Source organism: Myotis davidii, unplaced genomic scaffold, assembly GCF_000327345.1.
Source record: "Myotis davidii unplaced genomic scaffold, ASM32734v1 scaffold554, whole genome shotgun sequence".
In the NCBI taxonomy this organism is placed as follows: Eukaryota; Metazoa; Chordata; class Mammalia; order Chiroptera; family Vespertilionidae; genus Myotis; species Myotis davidii.
Genome location: NW_006285312.1, coordinates 1,291,298 through 1,309,759, shown reverse-complemented (window position 1 = coordinate 1,309,759; position 18,462 = coordinate 1,291,298). Strand labels below are relative to the sequence as shown.

At 38.7% G+C, this 18,462-nt stretch overlaps 1 protein-coding gene across 1 annotated transcript; it reads right to left on the bottom strand.

Annotated features, from left to right (window-relative positions):
* Nucleotides 1-914: 914 nt before the first annotated feature.
* On the bottom strand, nt 915-9,725 carry LOC102764792 (vitamin K epoxide reductase complex subunit 1-like protein 1; the record flags this gene model as incomplete). Its single annotated transcript, XM_015559004.1, has 2 exons — nt 915-4,650; nt 9,572-9,725. Coding segments are annotated over 2 exons (381 nt in total), but the record flags the coding sequence as incomplete, so codon positions are not given.
* Nucleotides 9,726-18,462: the final 8,737 nt, after the last annotated feature.

Here is an 18,462-nt window from a genome sequence, read left to right as displayed (position 1 = left end):
TCCAAATTGGGTGAAAGGAAACAGGTACATTTTGAAAAGATGGTTCTGGTTTTCAGACTATAATTCCCACACTGCCTTTCATGTAGAAGGGAATGTATCCTCACAAAGAACATTTCAATGATCAACACAAATGATGTGTCCGTCAGGCCCATTTCTTAAGTCCTAAGGTTCTAGCACAGAACGCATTTGTTCTAGTGACCCATGGTCAGCAAACCGCGGCTCGCAAGCCACATGCGGCTCTTTGGCCCCTTGAGTGTGGCTCTTCCACAAAAATACCACGTGTGGGTGCGCACATACAGTGCGATTGAAATTTCATGGCCCATGCGCAGAAGTCGGTATTTTGTGAAAGAGCCGGTATTTTGTGGAAGAGCCACACTCAAGGGGCCAAAGAGCTGCGGTTTGCCGACCACTGACCTAGTCAATAAAATATGGCTAAACTGTATTTCAAATTGATTCGTCTTTCTTGCAGATGTGACTTTTAGATAATTATAAAAATGGAGTATTCAAAGTGAACTAAAGTAGAGCAGTGGGAAAACAGTTGGCTCATACATTCTTTGTGCTTCTGGAACTTGCTAATGAGACAGGGTACACCCACCAGCTGAGAAGCCATAGTATCTGGGAAAGAGCCGGTTTACCTGGTAAAGCAAGAACTACCACTTGGCTGTAACACCTTATTCATTCTTAACCACATAAATTATAAACCTACAGACATTCTAGGAACTAGAATCTCTAAGAATTCTGCTTGTATATTCTGTAAGTTACATATCATTTAAGAGAGAAAAAATCAACTCAGTACACCTGTACATGTGAGGTTCCAGTATGAGGTTACTTTAAGAGTAGTTTATGAGTGGATTCGTTTCTGCTTCTTTTTGACCTGTAATACTGCAGCAGAAGAATGATGGCAGCACAACTTCCACAGGTAACTTCTACATTTATTTTATACCAAAAGAGTTATGTGCAACAAATAAACATTCTTACATATTTACATTTTTTTTTACCAGTTAACAAAACTGTCCTAAATCTCTGATAAAGAATATTCCTATCTAATATTAAAGGGGATATCTGCCCAGTGAACTCCATTTTAAATGAATGTTTACTCTGGAGTTTAAAGCACTAGTAATAAATATTTTTGATGGGACATACTATACAGATCATATACCTCATACTTCGGCCATGCTTAATAGTTTTATAAGAAAACATTTCATCTTTTCTGGGCTAATTTGTCAAAAACATGTTTACCCAAGTGGCCTGGGCTCCCACCACACCACACCCCTTTTTTATTGAAGGGTAGTTCTCACAGATGAGGAGTCATAGTGCTGCCTAACATGTCTGAGTAGCGAGAGATTTTTCCAGTGTTTGCGTATTAGGTGCTCCTTCCCAAATAGGTTACCAAAAAAGGTTGTGGGTTTCTTATTGGCATTTGTTTAATACTGATTTTCAAGATCTGTCAGCATTCCCTGGTGTCAGGTAGAGATACCAATCTAAGTTATGAAGTGCTGAAGGTAACCTTGCACTTTTGCTGATAGTCTTAAAAGGAAATATAAGCAAACTAAAGGCAACAAGTCATTTTCATTTCACTATAGTCTTGGTCCTCTATCCTACCTCGTTGGTCCAAAGAACTTGGTGCCAAAAGATCTTTGTTGCTTAGAATACAAATAGTCACTGCTTTCACCTCTTTAAAAGTAACGGATTTCAGGAGAGGCTACATACATCAAGTAAAAGTAATCCCTGGCACACAGTTAGTTAAACCTGAGTCATTTCACCATAAGTTTACCCTTAGTGACAGCACCTAGCTGTAATGAAACACCAAATGAGGTTCTCCAAACCACCTAGCTTCCCTAAAATGTATCATCTAACCACAACTTCTCTTATTTCTTCAAATGATGTGACTGTCAAGCTAATAAGAGACTGCATTTACAAATCATTTCAAAAATCAAGAAGCCAAAAACAGGAATTCAGTTTTTTCCTCTAATCTGTTCTTCAATGTTGGTGGCTAGTACTTTTAAAATAGTCATAACAATACTGGAATTTTAAAACATGGTATCTTTCTTCCCCCTCTTCCAGGGTGACATAGAGGATGTAGAGGGAGCCCACACTCTTCCAGGGCACAAGTACCCAATAGCACCCAGCAGGGCCCTGTTGCTTACTGAGACGTCAGCAGGCATTATGAGCTGTAGTGCAGGCAGCACGTGTGTATCGCTCAGTGAGAAAAAGGCGATTAGTTCTGGGTCATAGGAATGTGGCCATTTTTTAATATAACTGAACCAGTGGTGTTTCCCCCCAGGCTTAGGACAACAAAGGAAAAACTTGAAGGGTCTGGCTGAACATTTTTACATTTTCTCTTTGAGTTGAAGACAAATATTTTCAAGAGGGCAATATCAAGACAAGCTTTAACTATACTCTGCTGATTGATACAAAATATGACGGTAAAAAACCCCACCACATTTTAAATTGGGACACGAGGAACTTTAGCACGACCAGTGTTGTATATACCACAGAAGTCTTAACCGTTGAGCCATTGCCACTGTAGCTGGGAAAAGAGAAGCAGTAAACGGCTCGTAGAACTGGAAGCGCTGTGACGTGACCTCATTGTACAGTTCATTTTAGTATCAGGACTTGTTTCTCCATCCACACGAAGCATCTAATCAATGCTTTCTAGAGTTCTTTAACTACAGAAATAAGAACAATACATACATAATAAAACAGGCATTGAAATATTCACATTCATGGGAAAACATCAGCCTGGATGAAATCTGAATTAAGCTCTCTTTTTACAAAACTGTTTTAAATTCAATAGTTCATTACAATTCAGATTTTATACCTGCCTTGGACCAGAAGAATACATTGCATCAATTATGACAGTTAGCTGGAAACAGTTGCTGACACTACACATACGTTTACAGAGCAGAGCCTATCCCCTCCTTCAAAAAGGCAAATACAGCGCTTAAATTACCGGTCTATTTTTAATATAATGATTAATCAAATTGAAAGCAAAATTATTGCTACTAATTCTCAATCTAAGGACTAAAATGATCATACAGAACCTGTATATTGAATACAAGTTATCTACTTCATGCTAAGAAAGGAAGGAAGGACACTTCTGCCCAAGTTCAACAGAAAATATTTGGTTTGCGATTTAAGACAGAAGGCACTTTTAACATTTCGATATGTTAACCTTAGAAGCATACTGTCACAATTTTACTTGGATTTATTCAAATCACTTTAAAAAATTCTGCCCTTGTATAGTTATTAGAAAGAGTAGTGACAACATTAGTATTTCACCTTCAGGTATTTCTACCTGAAGTACTCCCGATTAAGCAAACTGAGCAGCATATCAGCCCTAAAGTTTACATATCCAATATTTTACTCTAAAACAATTAAGTTAGAAATCCGATTAGTTAGTGCAGAAAGGAACAGGAAACACACAAAGCTACCCAAGAGCAATCCTACTTTGGAACGACTGGGCTTATACTGATCATTTCAAAGCCATAATACTGTTCGGTTGGCACCAATGTTAAGGAAAAAGATCTAAATAAAATTCTACTGTTGTAAGAGACTTTACCTTAAAATTCCATATATTTCCAGCTTTTCTCCAAAGAAATGTACCCATTTCCCCATCTTTAGTGTCCTGAAGGCCTTGGACTTGATGGTTTGGTCACATGACTCACTGTGTAAGGTAGAACTGATCCAGTTTTATGACTAGACACAAGTTTGACTTGAATGTCCAAGGAGTTTCTTCCTTGAAGAGGAAGGAGATAAAAGGGAACCAACTACCCTATTATTTTTGCTGTCAATCCTGGACCCACAGCTCTCAGTACTTTTCACAAGACTCTGTATGCACTTAACCATTTTCACTTTTTCTTCAGTCAGTGTTGAGCTGACAACTCTTCGTTGTTACACTTCAACTCAACTGTACAGCAAGTTCTGCAGGGATGGATCCAATATTTCTACCTTTATTTACAAATATCACAGAAATGAATTCTAGTTGAATCTACATGTTTAAATCCATTGGCTAAAAACATATTACATATTGTAAACATGGCAATACTTAATACAGTATCTATTCTAAAATATTTTCATGTCATGATCACATCTGTTATACCTGAAATTGAATTTATACACATTGTAGAGTTATTAGCAATGGTTGCTCACTTTACAACGGAGGGCTACATTTAATTATTTCAGAAACATCTTCAAAGTAAAGTTAAAGCTTGTCTTTGATTGGCTCGGCGTATGCTTTTTTTGTATCCATATTTAAAATGAAGATTGACACAGAAAATACCCTTCTAATTTACAAGATTTTTAAAAATCAGTTTAAGATTCTTAGGGAAAGTGTCTGTTGTGAAGAATAAAAAAAAATGCTGCGAAATTAACTTAATGGAAAAAGGGACTTGGGACTGTCAGGTAAGAGTTCATCAGGCTGTCAGTCCTGCTTGGGCTGCAGTTGCCGTTTCCAGGCCTCGTTCAAGTAAACTAATCGTTTGTAGTTGATGATAAGAAGAATGAAGTTCAGCACGTATGTGATGACGCAGATGATGCAAAACTCCTTCAGCACAAAGTACAGAATGTAGGCCAGGTACAAAGACCCTACTACAGACACGATGGAGGATGTCATGAGGATTAAAGCTGCAACTGCACTTGCTGTCATGCCTGCAAGAGAGAGAGACCCTTGGCTCAATCAGACCTTGACAATGGAGAGAAAGGTTCTGAGTTAAAAGGTAACCTTTTGTGATTTGCTACTGTTGAAAATATTGATCTTACAGAAAAACACTATGAAATTTGAGAACATTACCAGCCTATTTTGTTAAGATCATGCAGGTTGACTTTGCATAACACGATAGCAGTTTTATAGCTGCAATGTTTTTGACTTGTCAATATTCTAGATCAGCGGTTGCCAACCTTTCGGACCTCACAGACCACCAGTGGACTGCCAGTTGGTGACTGCTGTTCTAGATGACATGTTACTATTTCATAAATAAGCCTTAGTTATGGCACACAAAGAAAATATGTAATCTTGCAATCACATGCAATGAAGCTGACCTGTGAAACCACAGTGCCACCTTTCTTAATGAGTAAGGCAACCTTAGGACCACAACCTTTCTTCCTAGCAGGACACATTTTCCCTGGCCTTCTCACTACAGGCTCCTCATATGTGGGAAATAAAATTTGCTTTCCCTTGTTTAGACCAAATTTATAAAAAATCCATAATGGGAGATGATTACACCAGCATGCTGAAGAAGGAAAAAAATAAAACATGCAGAAAGGGCTCAACCCGGAGGATAAGGAAACCACATTTGGCCAGTTGACCTCATGTGGGTCAAACCAGATCAAGAAAAAAGGCAGTTATGTGTGCTAGACTGGGGCCCTCCTGACAAAACTATGCCTGAATTCTTGATGCCATCGGACATCTTTACATGTACTATTTTGTAATTTCCTGTATCCAACAGTACTGAGAACATGTGCATTTATTTTTAAAGAAATAGCACAGAATATTAAACTACCCTCTTACCCAACAACTAATGAGTTAGAATAACAGAAACAGAAAAAAGAAAAAAAAGTGGTGGTAGGTTTGAAGAAGTTAGTTAAGGAGCTAAAATCCATGCTGCCTGTTAAAGAGAAGTGGCCTGTGGAACGCAGCCTAGCCACAGGGGCCTGACTTGTCCATGCCACCAGTTAGTACTAAAATATGACACTTGAAGAAGGCTCTTCAAGCCCTGGCCGGGGTGGTTCAGTTGGTTGAGCATTGTCCTGTGCACTGAAAGGTCGCCGGGTAGATTCCTGGTCAGGGTACATGCCCAGGTTGCAGGCTCAATCCCCAGTCGGGGTGGGTGCACGAGAAGCAGCCAATCAGTGTTTCTCTAAAATCAATTATATATATATATATATATTTGGAGCATTGTCACATATACCAAAAAGGTTGTGAGTTCAATCCCTGGTCAGAGCATGTACGGGAGGCAACAGTTCAATCTTTCTCTCTAAAATCAATAAACAATCCTTGGGTAAGCATTTTTTTTTTTAAAGGGGAAGCGTGCCCTAGCTGGTTTGGCTCATGGAGTCGGCCTGCGGACTGAAGGATCCCCAGTTTGATTCCAGTCAAGGGCACATGCTCGGGTGTTCAGGAGGCAGCCAATCAATGATTCTTTCTCATCATTGATGTTTTGATCTTTCTCTCTACTTTCCTCCCTGAAATCAATAGAAATATATTTTAAAAAAATAAAATAAGGGAAGCTTTCAGGACCAAGATGCTGTTGGATTATTTATGCCAGGGACTAGCAAATCTGACTGGCCACTTGATTTTGTAAATAAAGATTTACTGGAACCCAACTACACTAATTGATTTATGTAATGCCTATTGCTGCTTTCACACTACAGTGGCTGAGTTAAGTAGTTGTGACAGTTAGCAAAGCCTCAATTATTTTCTTTTTTAATGTTTTTATTTATTTCAGAGGGAAGAAGGGAGAAGGAGAGAGAGAGAAAAACATCAATGATGAGAGAGAATCATCAGTTGGCTGCCTCCTGCACATCCCTACTGGGGATCAAGCCCGCAATCCAGCCATAGCCCTCTCTGAGAATCATTTCAGGATCTCCTGGTTCATGGGTCAATGCTCAACCACTGAGCCACATGGGCCAGGCACCTCAATTCTTTTCTTCCAGCTCTATGCTAAAAGAGTTTGGTATCTCATCTATGCTAAACATCTAAAACTTCAAGAATTATGCTGCCACTTAATTTTAACCTAAGGAAGTTAGTTTCAAATAACATGGACAAGTTATTTTCTCCATGCCAATCGTTTCCTTACCTGTAAAATTGGGATAATAATCATGACTACATCCTAATACCATTGTGCAGATTAAAAGAGCTAATAAGTATAAATACTTAGAATTTGTTATAAACACTAGCTATTAGTTAAATACTATTGTACCAAACTTGTTCTAATGTAACGGTGGTTTGGGATAAACTCCCAGTGGAATTAAAATGTGCTGTAACTCTAAATAGAGGATTGTACAATTCTCAGCTGTGAAAAACAATGAAGACCTAATGTTCCGCTATGGAAAGATCACCATGATATGTCAGTCAAGCAAAACAAAAAGTATGTAAAACAGTATGTATAGCATTTGCCTTTTAAAAAGAAAATTAAGATTATATATCTGTATTTTCTTGTACCATATGCCTAAAGAAATTCTCTAACAACTGCAACAAGAAGCTACCAGTTAGGGATGAGAGGCAGTGGGAAGTGGGCAGAGGGGGAAAGGGTGGGACAGACTTTTCACTGTGTAGAATTTTATACATTTTTTAAAAAAACTTTTGAACCATGTGATTGATTGCCTATGAATAAATTAAATTTAAAATGTTGTATCTCAAACAACTTAGAAGTGAAAATGATGTGCTCTGGAAACTGTAGATAAGTTCAAATGTGCCTCCAATGGTAAAGACCCTGACATTTAAAATGCATAAAATGTTGTCCTGGCCGGTGTTGCTGAATGGTTAGTGTCAGTCCCGCACGGTAACGTGGCAGGTTTGATTCCTGGTCAAGGGCATTTACCTGTGTTACAGGTTCATTCCCAGGCCCTGGTTGGGGTGTGTGCGAGAGGCAACAAATCATTGTGTCTTTTACATCGATATGTCTCTCTCCCTCCCTCCCCCTCTCTTTCCTTCCTCCCCTTCCATACCTCCCCTTCCACTCTCACTAAAAATCAATGGGAAAAATATCCTTGGGTGAGGATTAAACAAACAAACAAACATAAAATGTGAATAGAAAAAAATACATGTAATACATGATTTGAAATATCTATACATAATGACATTAAATATAATAAATAGAAATGTGTTCCACCTCTTTCTCCAAAAACATTTCTTAGGCTATTTTAATTTGGGCTTAGAAATCCAAACAAAACCAATAAATGGAATAAAAAGTGAAAGTCTCACCCCTGACCCTTATGCATTTATGTGTGTGTGTGTGTGTGTATAAACATTATACCACAATTTGCTTTTTTCACTAAACTATGCCTTTATCTTTTCACATATAGACCTACTTTCTCTACTTTCTCTTTTAATGGTTACACTGTTTTCTAGTATGGATGTAACTTAATTTATTCAACCATTATGTTTTGCTAAGCTGCTTCCAATTCTTTGCTATTTTAAACTATACTGCAATGAATATTCTTTTTTAAAAAAATATATTTTATTGATTTTTTTACAGAGAGGAAGGGAAAGGATAGAGAGTTAGAAGCATCGATGAGAGAGAAACATCGATCAGCCGCCTCCTGCACCCCCCCGCCCCCACTGGGGATGTGCCCACAACCAAGGTACATGCCCCTGACCAGAATGAAACTTGGGACCCCTGAGTCTGCAGGCTGACGCTCTATCCACTGAGCCAAACCTGTTAGGGCAGCAATGAATATTCTTGGCATGTTTTTCTATTTCTACAGGATATCTAAGTATGGAATTGAAAAACTTACTAGGACATTGAGAAAACTTTAGATTCACAATTTGCCTCATAACAAATCAACTTCAGTTAGAAGAGCACAGAAGAGCTGGCAGATGATAGGATGAAATAATAACAATTGAAATGCAAAGGCAAAAATAAAGGAATTTAACTTTAAAAGTATGAAAACTTTTATACAATCAAAATTCACAAAGCTAAGATAAAAAAGGATAAAGAACAGGTTAAATATTTGTAACAACTATGAAAATGGGCTATAATCAGGATCCCAATAACTAAATTGAAAATAAAAGAAAGTTAAAATATAGTAAAATAAAAATAATAGCTACTAATATGGAACTTATATTAGGTATTTTACAGAAAACAGTTTCTTAAAATGAAGGTGATGGCGCTTCTGGGAAACCTGACAATTGAGGGAAAAGCAGTTTGTTAATACCTATTAAACCCCATTTAAAAATCTTGTTTTTGACTCATTCATCCCACATTTGGAAATTTATCCATGGAAATAATTCAAAGAAGGAAGGTAGTGTGGGTGTGTGTGTGTGTGTGTGTGTGTGGTGGGGGTGGGGTGTGGAGGGGAGGGAAGGCAGGGGGAATGGGACTTAAAGTTGATCTGTGTTATTTAGACATAAAAAACTTTGAAACCTGATGTCAACAATAACAAAACATTTAAGAGGGTAGACAATATAAGAGTTTGTATAAAAATAAGTGAAAAAATCAGAAGACAATGGAAAATAGTGGGTAAGGTGGTGGAATTATGATTATCATTAACCATCAATGTTTTCCCAAAGCATAGATTTAAAAATAGCTAACAAGTATATAAAATAGTAAGGAGAAAGGTTTAGAGGGAAGGCTGGAGTAATAATTTCTCTAAATAGTACTGCTTTTTACTGACATCATGGGATATCACTATCCCTGACTAAATACCAACAGATACCAAGTTCAGCATTAGCTTCATCAAAATCACAGTGAACCAAGTCTCACAACACAAAATTGTGAAACAAACCATAGGTTCTATCATTAACATATGCTTTTATTTAAGATAAAGACACACACATCACAACAAAGACACAAAGTACTAAATGGAATATAATAAAAAACTTATTTTTGTGTTGCTGTATAATACTTACCAAGTAATAACTGTAGTATATAAAATATAAGTCCAAAGACACTGTTTGGCTGGTTTAATGCACCATCCTTTCCAAAAATGGAACCCAAAAGACCAAATCCTCGGCCCCATCTGTAAAATAAGGAAAACCAGTAACCCTGTATTTGAATTTTCCTATTTTAAAAAGTGTAAAATTATTTGAGAATGTTATGCCAATATACCCATCTGAATCTCTAAATTGCCAGTTTCTATATAGCCTCTTTTCTAAAAGGTAGGACAAAGTATTCTTTTTCTGATGGCATTAGTATTTACAGAAGGACTCTCTCAAAAAATTGTTTTTATTTATTGATTTGAGAGACAGTGACACATTGATTTGATGTTCACTTATTTATGCGCGTTGGCTGATTCTTGTATGTGTCATGACCAGGGATGGAACCCTGCAACCTTGGCATTTCAGGATGACACTCTAACCAACTGAGCTACTTGACCAGGGCCCAGCTCTCTCAATTTCAGCCAGGGTTTCTCAGCAGTGGCATCATTGGCATTTTGGACTAATTCTTTGTGGTAGGGGCAGTTCAGTGCATCACAGGGTGCTTAGCAACCATGGCCAAATGTCCTCAGGAGCAAAATATCCCCCAACTGAAAGCCATTAATGTAAGTTGTCCTATTTGTTCATTCAAAGTATGTAGACAGAGAGACAGATCCAAAATGGTCGCATAGGAGGATGCTGAGCTTGCCCCTCCCAAGAACACATCCAATGTACACCTATATTTAGGGCAATTCCTCCTGAGAGACAACAGACAGCTTCTGCACAACAAACAATAGAGGGGAGAAACCAAGATGGCGGCATAGGTAAACACCGGAGTTTGCTACCTCGAACAACCACTTCAAAAATACAACTAAAAGACGAAACAGACATCATCCAGAACCACAGGAAAGCTGGCTGAGTGGAAATTCTACAACTAGGAGGAAAGAGAAAAACACTGGGACTCAGAGGAGGCGCAGTGCGGAAGTGAGATACTAAGGTGCGGAGTGCATGCGGAGCGGGCTGGCGGCTGAGGGCACGGTTGTCGTTTTCAAGCAGGAGGGAGTCTCGGGCTCTGAGCTCCAGTTCTGGGCGAGTCTCTAGGGACCCAGACTCAAACGGGAGAAGCGGGACTGTCTGGCATCGCTCAGAACCCTAGGGCAGCTTTCTCTACGTGGGGCTTGCAGCGATTACTGGGACACTGAGAAGCAGAGCCTCTGAGGGCAAGACTGAGAGCAGCCATAACTGCTAACCCCGCCCTGTTGATCCCGTGGGACCTGCCCTGCCCAAGCCCCTCCAGGGAGGCTTTTGCTGGATAGCCTCAGGCAAAGGCTAGATTAGCACGACCCTAAAGATCCAGGAGCCAGGAAGCCCAGAGGTCAGAGTGGGACCATCCAGTTTGCAGCTCCGTGGAATCATAAAAGACACACTCAGGGGGCAGACTCAGTGAGCACCAAAGCCCTAAGTCCTGCCCCATAAGGGTGTCTCCAGCACAGCAGTTCTCCCACTGCAGACACAGCTGATCCTCACAGCCAATTGGCTTGGAGGTCAATTCCTCACAGTGATAACTACAACAATCAAGGCTTAACTACAACAAGACTGTGCACAAAGCCCACAAGGGAGTGCACCAAGAGTGCCTACCTCAGGTAATTGGGACACTTAGCACAGAAAGGCACTCTATCGACCCAGCGAAGCATAAAAAATGCCAAGACAAAGAAACAGGACACAAATGGCAGAATCGGAGGAAAGCAGACTGTTGGATATAGAGTTCAAAACCACACTTTTAAGGTCTTTAAAGAACTGTCTAGCAGCCGCTGATAAACTTAATAAGGCCCTCGAAAAGACTGGTGAGACTGCTGATAAATGTAGTGAGATCCTCAAGAAATCTAATGAGACCCTCAATGTTGTGATAAAGAACCAACTAGAAATTAAGCATACACTGACTGAAATAAAGAATATTATTCAGACTCCCAACAGCAGACCAGAGGGTCGCAAGAATCAAGTCAACGACTTGAAATACGAAGAAGCAAAAAACACAACCAGAAAAGCAAAATGAAAAAAGAATCCAAAAATACGAAGATAGTGTAAGGAGCCTCTGGGACACCTTCAAGCGTACCAACATCCGAATTATAGGGGTGCCTGAAGATGAGAGAGAGCAAGATATTGAAAACCTATTTGAAGAAATTATGACAGAAAACTTCCCCTACCTGGTAAAAGAAATAGACTTCCAAGTTCAGGAAGCGCAGAGAACCCCAAACTAAAGGAATCCAAAGAGGACCACACCAAGACACATCATAATTAAAATGCCAAGAGCAAAAGACAAAGAGAGAATCCTAAAAGCAGCAAGAGAAAGAAAATCAGTTACCTACAAGGGAGTACCCATACGACTATTAGCTGATTTCTCAACAGAAACTTTGCAGGCCAGAAGGGAGTGGCAAGAAATATTCAAAGTGATGAATGCCAAGAACCTACAAACAAGACTACTTTATCCAGCAAAGCTATCATTCAGAATGGAAGGTCAGATAAAGAGCTTCACAGATAAGGAAAAGCTAAAGGAGTTCATCACCACCAAACCAGTATTATATGAAATGCTGAAAGGTATCCTTTAAGAAGAGGAAGAAGAAGAAAAAGGTAAAGATAGAAACTATGAACAACAAATACACATCTATCAACAAGTGAATCTAAAAATCAAGTGAATAAATAATGTGATGAGCAGTATGAACTGGTGATTGTAATAGAATCAGGGACATAGAAAAGGAATGGACTATTCTTGGGAGGGGGGAAAAAGAGTAACTAATGTAATAATCTGAACAATAAAGATTTAATTTAAAAAAAAACCCACAAAAACAATAGAGACCACATGGAGAAGGTTGGGGAAACACAAGAGCTCTTCAGAAGTTGCTGGAACCCTCCAGGAACAGAGAAGCTGTGAGAGCCATTGTTTACTTTCCCTTGCACGTGGACAGCAGGTGGGAACTCTATCCAGGTTCTCTGGCCAACCTGCAGGGCTGTCTTGGCAGGTGCCCAGCAAGCTCTCCCAGAGTTAGCTCCAGCACAACAGGAGGGCAATGGAGCATTCATACAAGGGGCCCCACTACCCAGATTGAGCCAGCAGGTATGGCAGAGAGAGGGCAGAGCTAGCAAAATGCTGTGGTACCTGCTGCCTGTCCAAAAAAACTGCAGGGACAGTGGGGCCCTGCTGCTCATGCATATGTGGTTGCCCCACTGGAAGAAAGTGTGCAAGTAGCAAAGACTTATGGTACAAGTGGGCACTGCTGCACACATGGGACCGCTCCATCCAGAGAAAGCTTGAAGCTAGTAGGACAATCTGATACACTCACTCAGAGCAGCCCTGTCCAGACCCAATTGGGCTACAGACAAAACAATACAGGCCCATACCAGACAGCCCGCCCTAAACCCACTCCTGGCCAGGCCGCATATGAGCACCCGCTCCCCCCCACCCCACCACCACCACTACAACCAGCCTGCCAAAACTATCTGGTATGCAGTCTACACTGAGGCTACTTTTCAAGATTGAGAGAGAAAGCTATTTTACCTAATTTATAGGAATAAACCCAGAAAGTAAAACAAAACAGGGAGACAGAGAACATACCCTGAATGAACAGGGGAAAAACCCATTTAACAGAACACTAATGAAACAGAGATAAGTAATTTGCCTGACATAGAATTGAAAGAAATGGTCATAAGAATGCTCAACAATCAACAACTGGAACTAGAGAGCATTTCAAAAAGTTAGAAAATGTAACAAAGAATCAATCAAGAGACGAAGAATAACATAACTGAAATAATACATTAGAAGGAATCAACAGCAATATTGTTAATACAAATGAAAAGATTAGTGACTTGGAAGACAGAATGGTAGAAATCACCCAATCACAACAGCAAAATGAAAAAATAAAAATTTTAGAGTATAAGGGACGTCTGTGATAACATATATCAAACACTCTAAAATTCACATTACAGCAATTCCAGGAGAAGAGACAGAAAGAGGCAGAAAGTATATGTGAAGAAATAATGGCTGAAAAACTTTCCTAACCTGAGGAAGGAAACAGACATCCTGGTCTAAAAAGCAGAGTTCCAAACAAGATGAAGCCAAAGTGGCCCACACCAAGACACATTATAATGAAAATGGTAAAATTTAAGGATCAAGAGTCAATCTTAAAGGCAGCCCGAGTGAACAAACAAGTCACATACAAGGGAAATCCCATAGGATATCAACTGATTTCTCAGCAGCAATTCTATAAGCCAGAAGGAAGTAGCAGGAAATAGTGTTGAGAGAGAGGAACCTACAACCTAGACTACTATATCTGACAGTTTATCATTCAGAATTGAAGGAAAGATAAAGAGTTTCCCAGACAAATAAAAAGTAAGGGATAGAGGCTCAATCCCCGGTGGGGGCGTGCAGCAGGCAGTAAAGGGTGATTCTCTTTCATCATTAATGTTTCTCTCTCTCTCTCCCTTCCTCTATGAAATCAATAAAAATATATTTAAAAACCAAAAAACTCCCAACAAACAAAAGCCCAGATGGCTTCATAGGTAAATTCTATGAAATATTTTAAAAATTAATACTTTATCTTTCCGAAACTATTCCAAAAGAACTGAAGAGAAAGGAATGCTTCTAAACTCAATTCACAATTTCAGCATTATCCAAAATCAAAGACACCACAAAAAGGAGAATTACATGCCAATATTCCTGATGAATATAGAAGCAAAAAATTTCAACAAAATACTATTAAACTGACTTCATCAACGCATTAAAAGGATTATATAACACGACTAGGTGGGATTTATACCAGATATACAAGGATGGTTCAACATCCACAAAGTAATTAATGTTATTCAACTCATCCACAAAACCAAGAATAAAAATCATACAATTCAACATCCATTTATGATAAAGACTCTCAATGAAGTGGGTAGAAGGTACTTACCTCAACAAAATAAAGGCTATATATGACAGCATCATACACTCTAAGAGCAGGAACAAGACAAGCTGTCCATACTAACAACAAGTACTCAATTATTCAATAACAACAATTATTCAATAAAGAAATAAAAGTTATCCACTGGGAAGGGAAGAAGTAAAACTGTCACTATATGCAGATAACATGATACTCTATATAAAAACCCCTAAAGCATACATTAAAAATTTAATAAAATAAGTGAATTCAGTATATAAGGAACTATATCTTAATCAATAAAAAACATAAAAAAATAAGTGAATTCAGTAAAGTTGCAGAACACAAAATATACAGAAATCCACTGTGTTTCTATACACTAACAATAATCAGAAGGAGAAATAAAATAATCCAATTTATAACTGCATCAAAAAGAATAAGACAACTAGGACTAAATTTTTTAAAATATATTTTATTGATTTTTTACAGAGAGGGAGAGGGATAGAGAGTTAGAAACATCGATGAGAGAGAAACATCGATCAGCTGCCTCCTGCACACCTCCCACTGGGGATGTGCCCGCAACCAAGGTATATGCCCTTGGCCGGAATCGAACCTGGGACCGTTCAGTCCGCAGGCTGACGCTCTATCCACTGAGCCACACCGGTTAGGGCACAACTAGGACTAAATTTAACAAAACAGGTGAAAAGACTTGTACTCTGAAAACTAAGAGACACTGACAAAAAAATAGAAGAGAATACAAATAAATGAGAGGATATACCATACTATGGACTAGAAGAATTAACATTTTTAAAATGACCATAATATCCAAAGCTATCTATAGACTTAATGCAAACTTTATCGAAATACAAATGGCATTCTTCTCAGAACTAGAACAAAAATAATCCTAAAATGTATATGGAATCACAAAAGTCCATAAATAGCTAAAACAATCTTGAGGGGGTAAAAACAAAGTTAGAGGTATTACACTCCCTGATTTCAAACTATACTACAAAGCTATGACAATCAAAACACTGTGGCACTGGCACATATACATAGATCAATGGAACAGAATAGAGAACCCAGAAATAAAATCCTGTTTATATGGTCAATCAATGACAAAGGTGACAATATATAAAAGAGAAATGCCAATCTCTTCAAAAAGTGGTGCTGGGAAAACTAAGCAAATGCATGCCAAAAAATGAAATTGGAGCACTTTCTTATATCATATACAATAATAAACTCAATATGGATTAAATATTTAAATGTAAAAATTAAAACCCATGGGCACTTCAGAAGAATGTATATTCTGCAGCTCTGGGGTGAAATGTTCTATAAATGTCAATTAAATCTATTTGACCCCGTATGTCATTTAGAGTCACTGTTTCCTTGTTAATTTTTTGTCTGGAAGTTCTATCCAGTGAAGTCAGTGGGGTGTTAAAGTCCCCTACTATGACTATATTGCTGTTCATCTTTCCTTAAAGCAGTGGTTCTCAACCTTCCTAATGTCGCGACCCTTTAATACAGTTCCCTCATGTTGTGGTGACTCCCAACCATAAAATTATTTTTGTTGTTACTTCATAACTGTAATTTTGCTACTGTTATGAATCATAATGTAAATATCTGATATACAGGATGTATTTTCATTGTTACAAATTGAACATAATTAAAGCATAGTGATTAATCACAAAAACAATATGTAATTATATATGTGTTTTCCGATGGTCTTAGGCGACTCCTGTGAAAGGGTCGTTCGACCCCCAAAGGAGTAGCGACCCACAGGTTGAGAACCGCTGTCCTAGAAGAAAACATAGGGTAATAAGTCTGAGTAACACCAAGGTGGTGCCACTGCAAAGCTGGTTTCATTTAGGGAGAATGTGAATATGTCCCCTTGAGCAAGGGAAACAAAAGCAAAAATAAATAGGGCTTCATCAAATTAAAAAAGGGGATAGAATAAAGGGAAGCTTCAAGAAAACAAAACAAAAATCTACTGAATGCGAGAATATATTTGCAATGATATATCCAATGAGGAGTTGATATCCAAAATACATAAGGAACTCATTTAAGAGAATACCAAAAATATATAAACAGTCCTATAAAAAATAGGCAGAAGACAGACAGTTGACCAACAAACATATGAAAAGATACTAAACATGTTATATGTTGACATTTTGATAATAGCCATTCTGACTAGTGTAGGTGGTATCTCATTGTGTTTGTGATTTGCATTTCCCTGATAATTAGTGATGTATAGAACCTATTTTTAATTTTTGGAGGAATCTCCGTATTGTTTTCCATAGTGGCTGCACCAGGTTGCAGATGCTCAACCACTAAGCCATGTTGGCCAGCTGAATGAGTGTGCTTTTTAAAATACCAAAAAGAAAACCAGTCATCGTTTTAAGTCCATTACAAAGCACTCAATAAAACCCAAACTTTGCTTCTGAAGATAAATTACCTCCAAGAACAAGGATAAATGATTATTAGTCACACTATTTTAATAGTACTCAGTGTCCAAGAAATAGAGTGAAACCTCTTCATAAATATGATATTGAGAGATCAGAATAACCTCAATTTTACAAGCAAGCAAGAGCCATGAATATTTTTATTGTACAGTTATACATTTCAACACAGAATATCTCCACCATATTCACATATTCTTTTGCACATCAAATACTTATTGAGAATGTTCTAGGTGCAGATAGAGTCAGGTGGTGGAATCTAGGAGTGTACAAGTCAGACAAGGTGGTGCCCCTGCAAAGCTGGTTTCATTTAGGGAGAATAAACAGGTAAACAAATGACTAAGTTACCTTCAGAAACTGAGGAGCTATTAGCAGATATGCAAAACGCTCTCAGGTGATGCTCATGCTTCTGGTCTGAGAACCACATGCAGTACCACTGCTCTGGATGGAGGGGTGGAGGGGGCTGCTCTAGCTAGGTGCTCAGGTAAGGACTTTTAAAGGAATTAAGTCCTGAATGATGAAAAGCAGCCAGTCTCAGGAGGAATGGCAAGTTGAGGCAGGATTGAACTATGAGTGTGCAAAAGAAGGCCATTAAGGCTACCACAATGATGAGGAGACAGTGACAAAAAACTGGGCAGGAGCCCAATTATTTACATTATTTATGGCCTTATTTGTAGGCCATGATGAAGAGTTTGAAATTTATTCTAATTGTAATGGGAAGAGGTTAAGTGGATTTTAAATAGGAGAGTAACATAAGCTAGTCTATGATCACTCTTGACTACTGTGTAAAGAACAAACTGCAGGAGGGCAAGGTTACAGACAGAGTGAAATTATGAAATCAAACTGCTTAGCCTTAATCATCTGAAGTAGGAATTCAAATGTAAATCACCACCTTTGACAATGAAAATATAATTGGGCATACTACCAAAATTATCATGGATAAACAGAATATTTACATATTTCAAGCACTGGTCTATGACTAATTATTCACATAGGATCATGTAGATATTTTCCTTGAAAACAATGCAGTGATCCACAGAATGAATACATCATTTATCAAAGTAACACATGCATAACGTTTAAAAATCAAGTAACACTGAAAGCCTTATAAAACAAAACGGACATTTCCTACTCTAGCCCTCTCCACACTCAGCTCTAATCGCCAGAGGCACACTGTATTTGCCTCCAATTTACTTCATTTCTAAATATGCTTGCATTGCTAGTTCTTGATTTATTATTTCTAAACTAGAGGCCCGGGGCACAAAAATTTGTGCACTCAGGAGGGGTCTCTCAGCCCGAACTATGCCCTCTTGCAGTCTGGGACCCCTTGGAGGATGTCCACATGCTGGCTTAGGCCTGCTCCCCAGGGGATCGGGCCTAAGCTGGCAATCAGATATCCCTCTGGCAGCCCGGCAGCCCTCAGGGGATGTCCACTTGCCAGCGGGGAGCAGACCTAAGCTGCAGTCAGACATCCTTAGTGCTGCTGAGGAGGCGGGAGAGGCTCCCACCACCA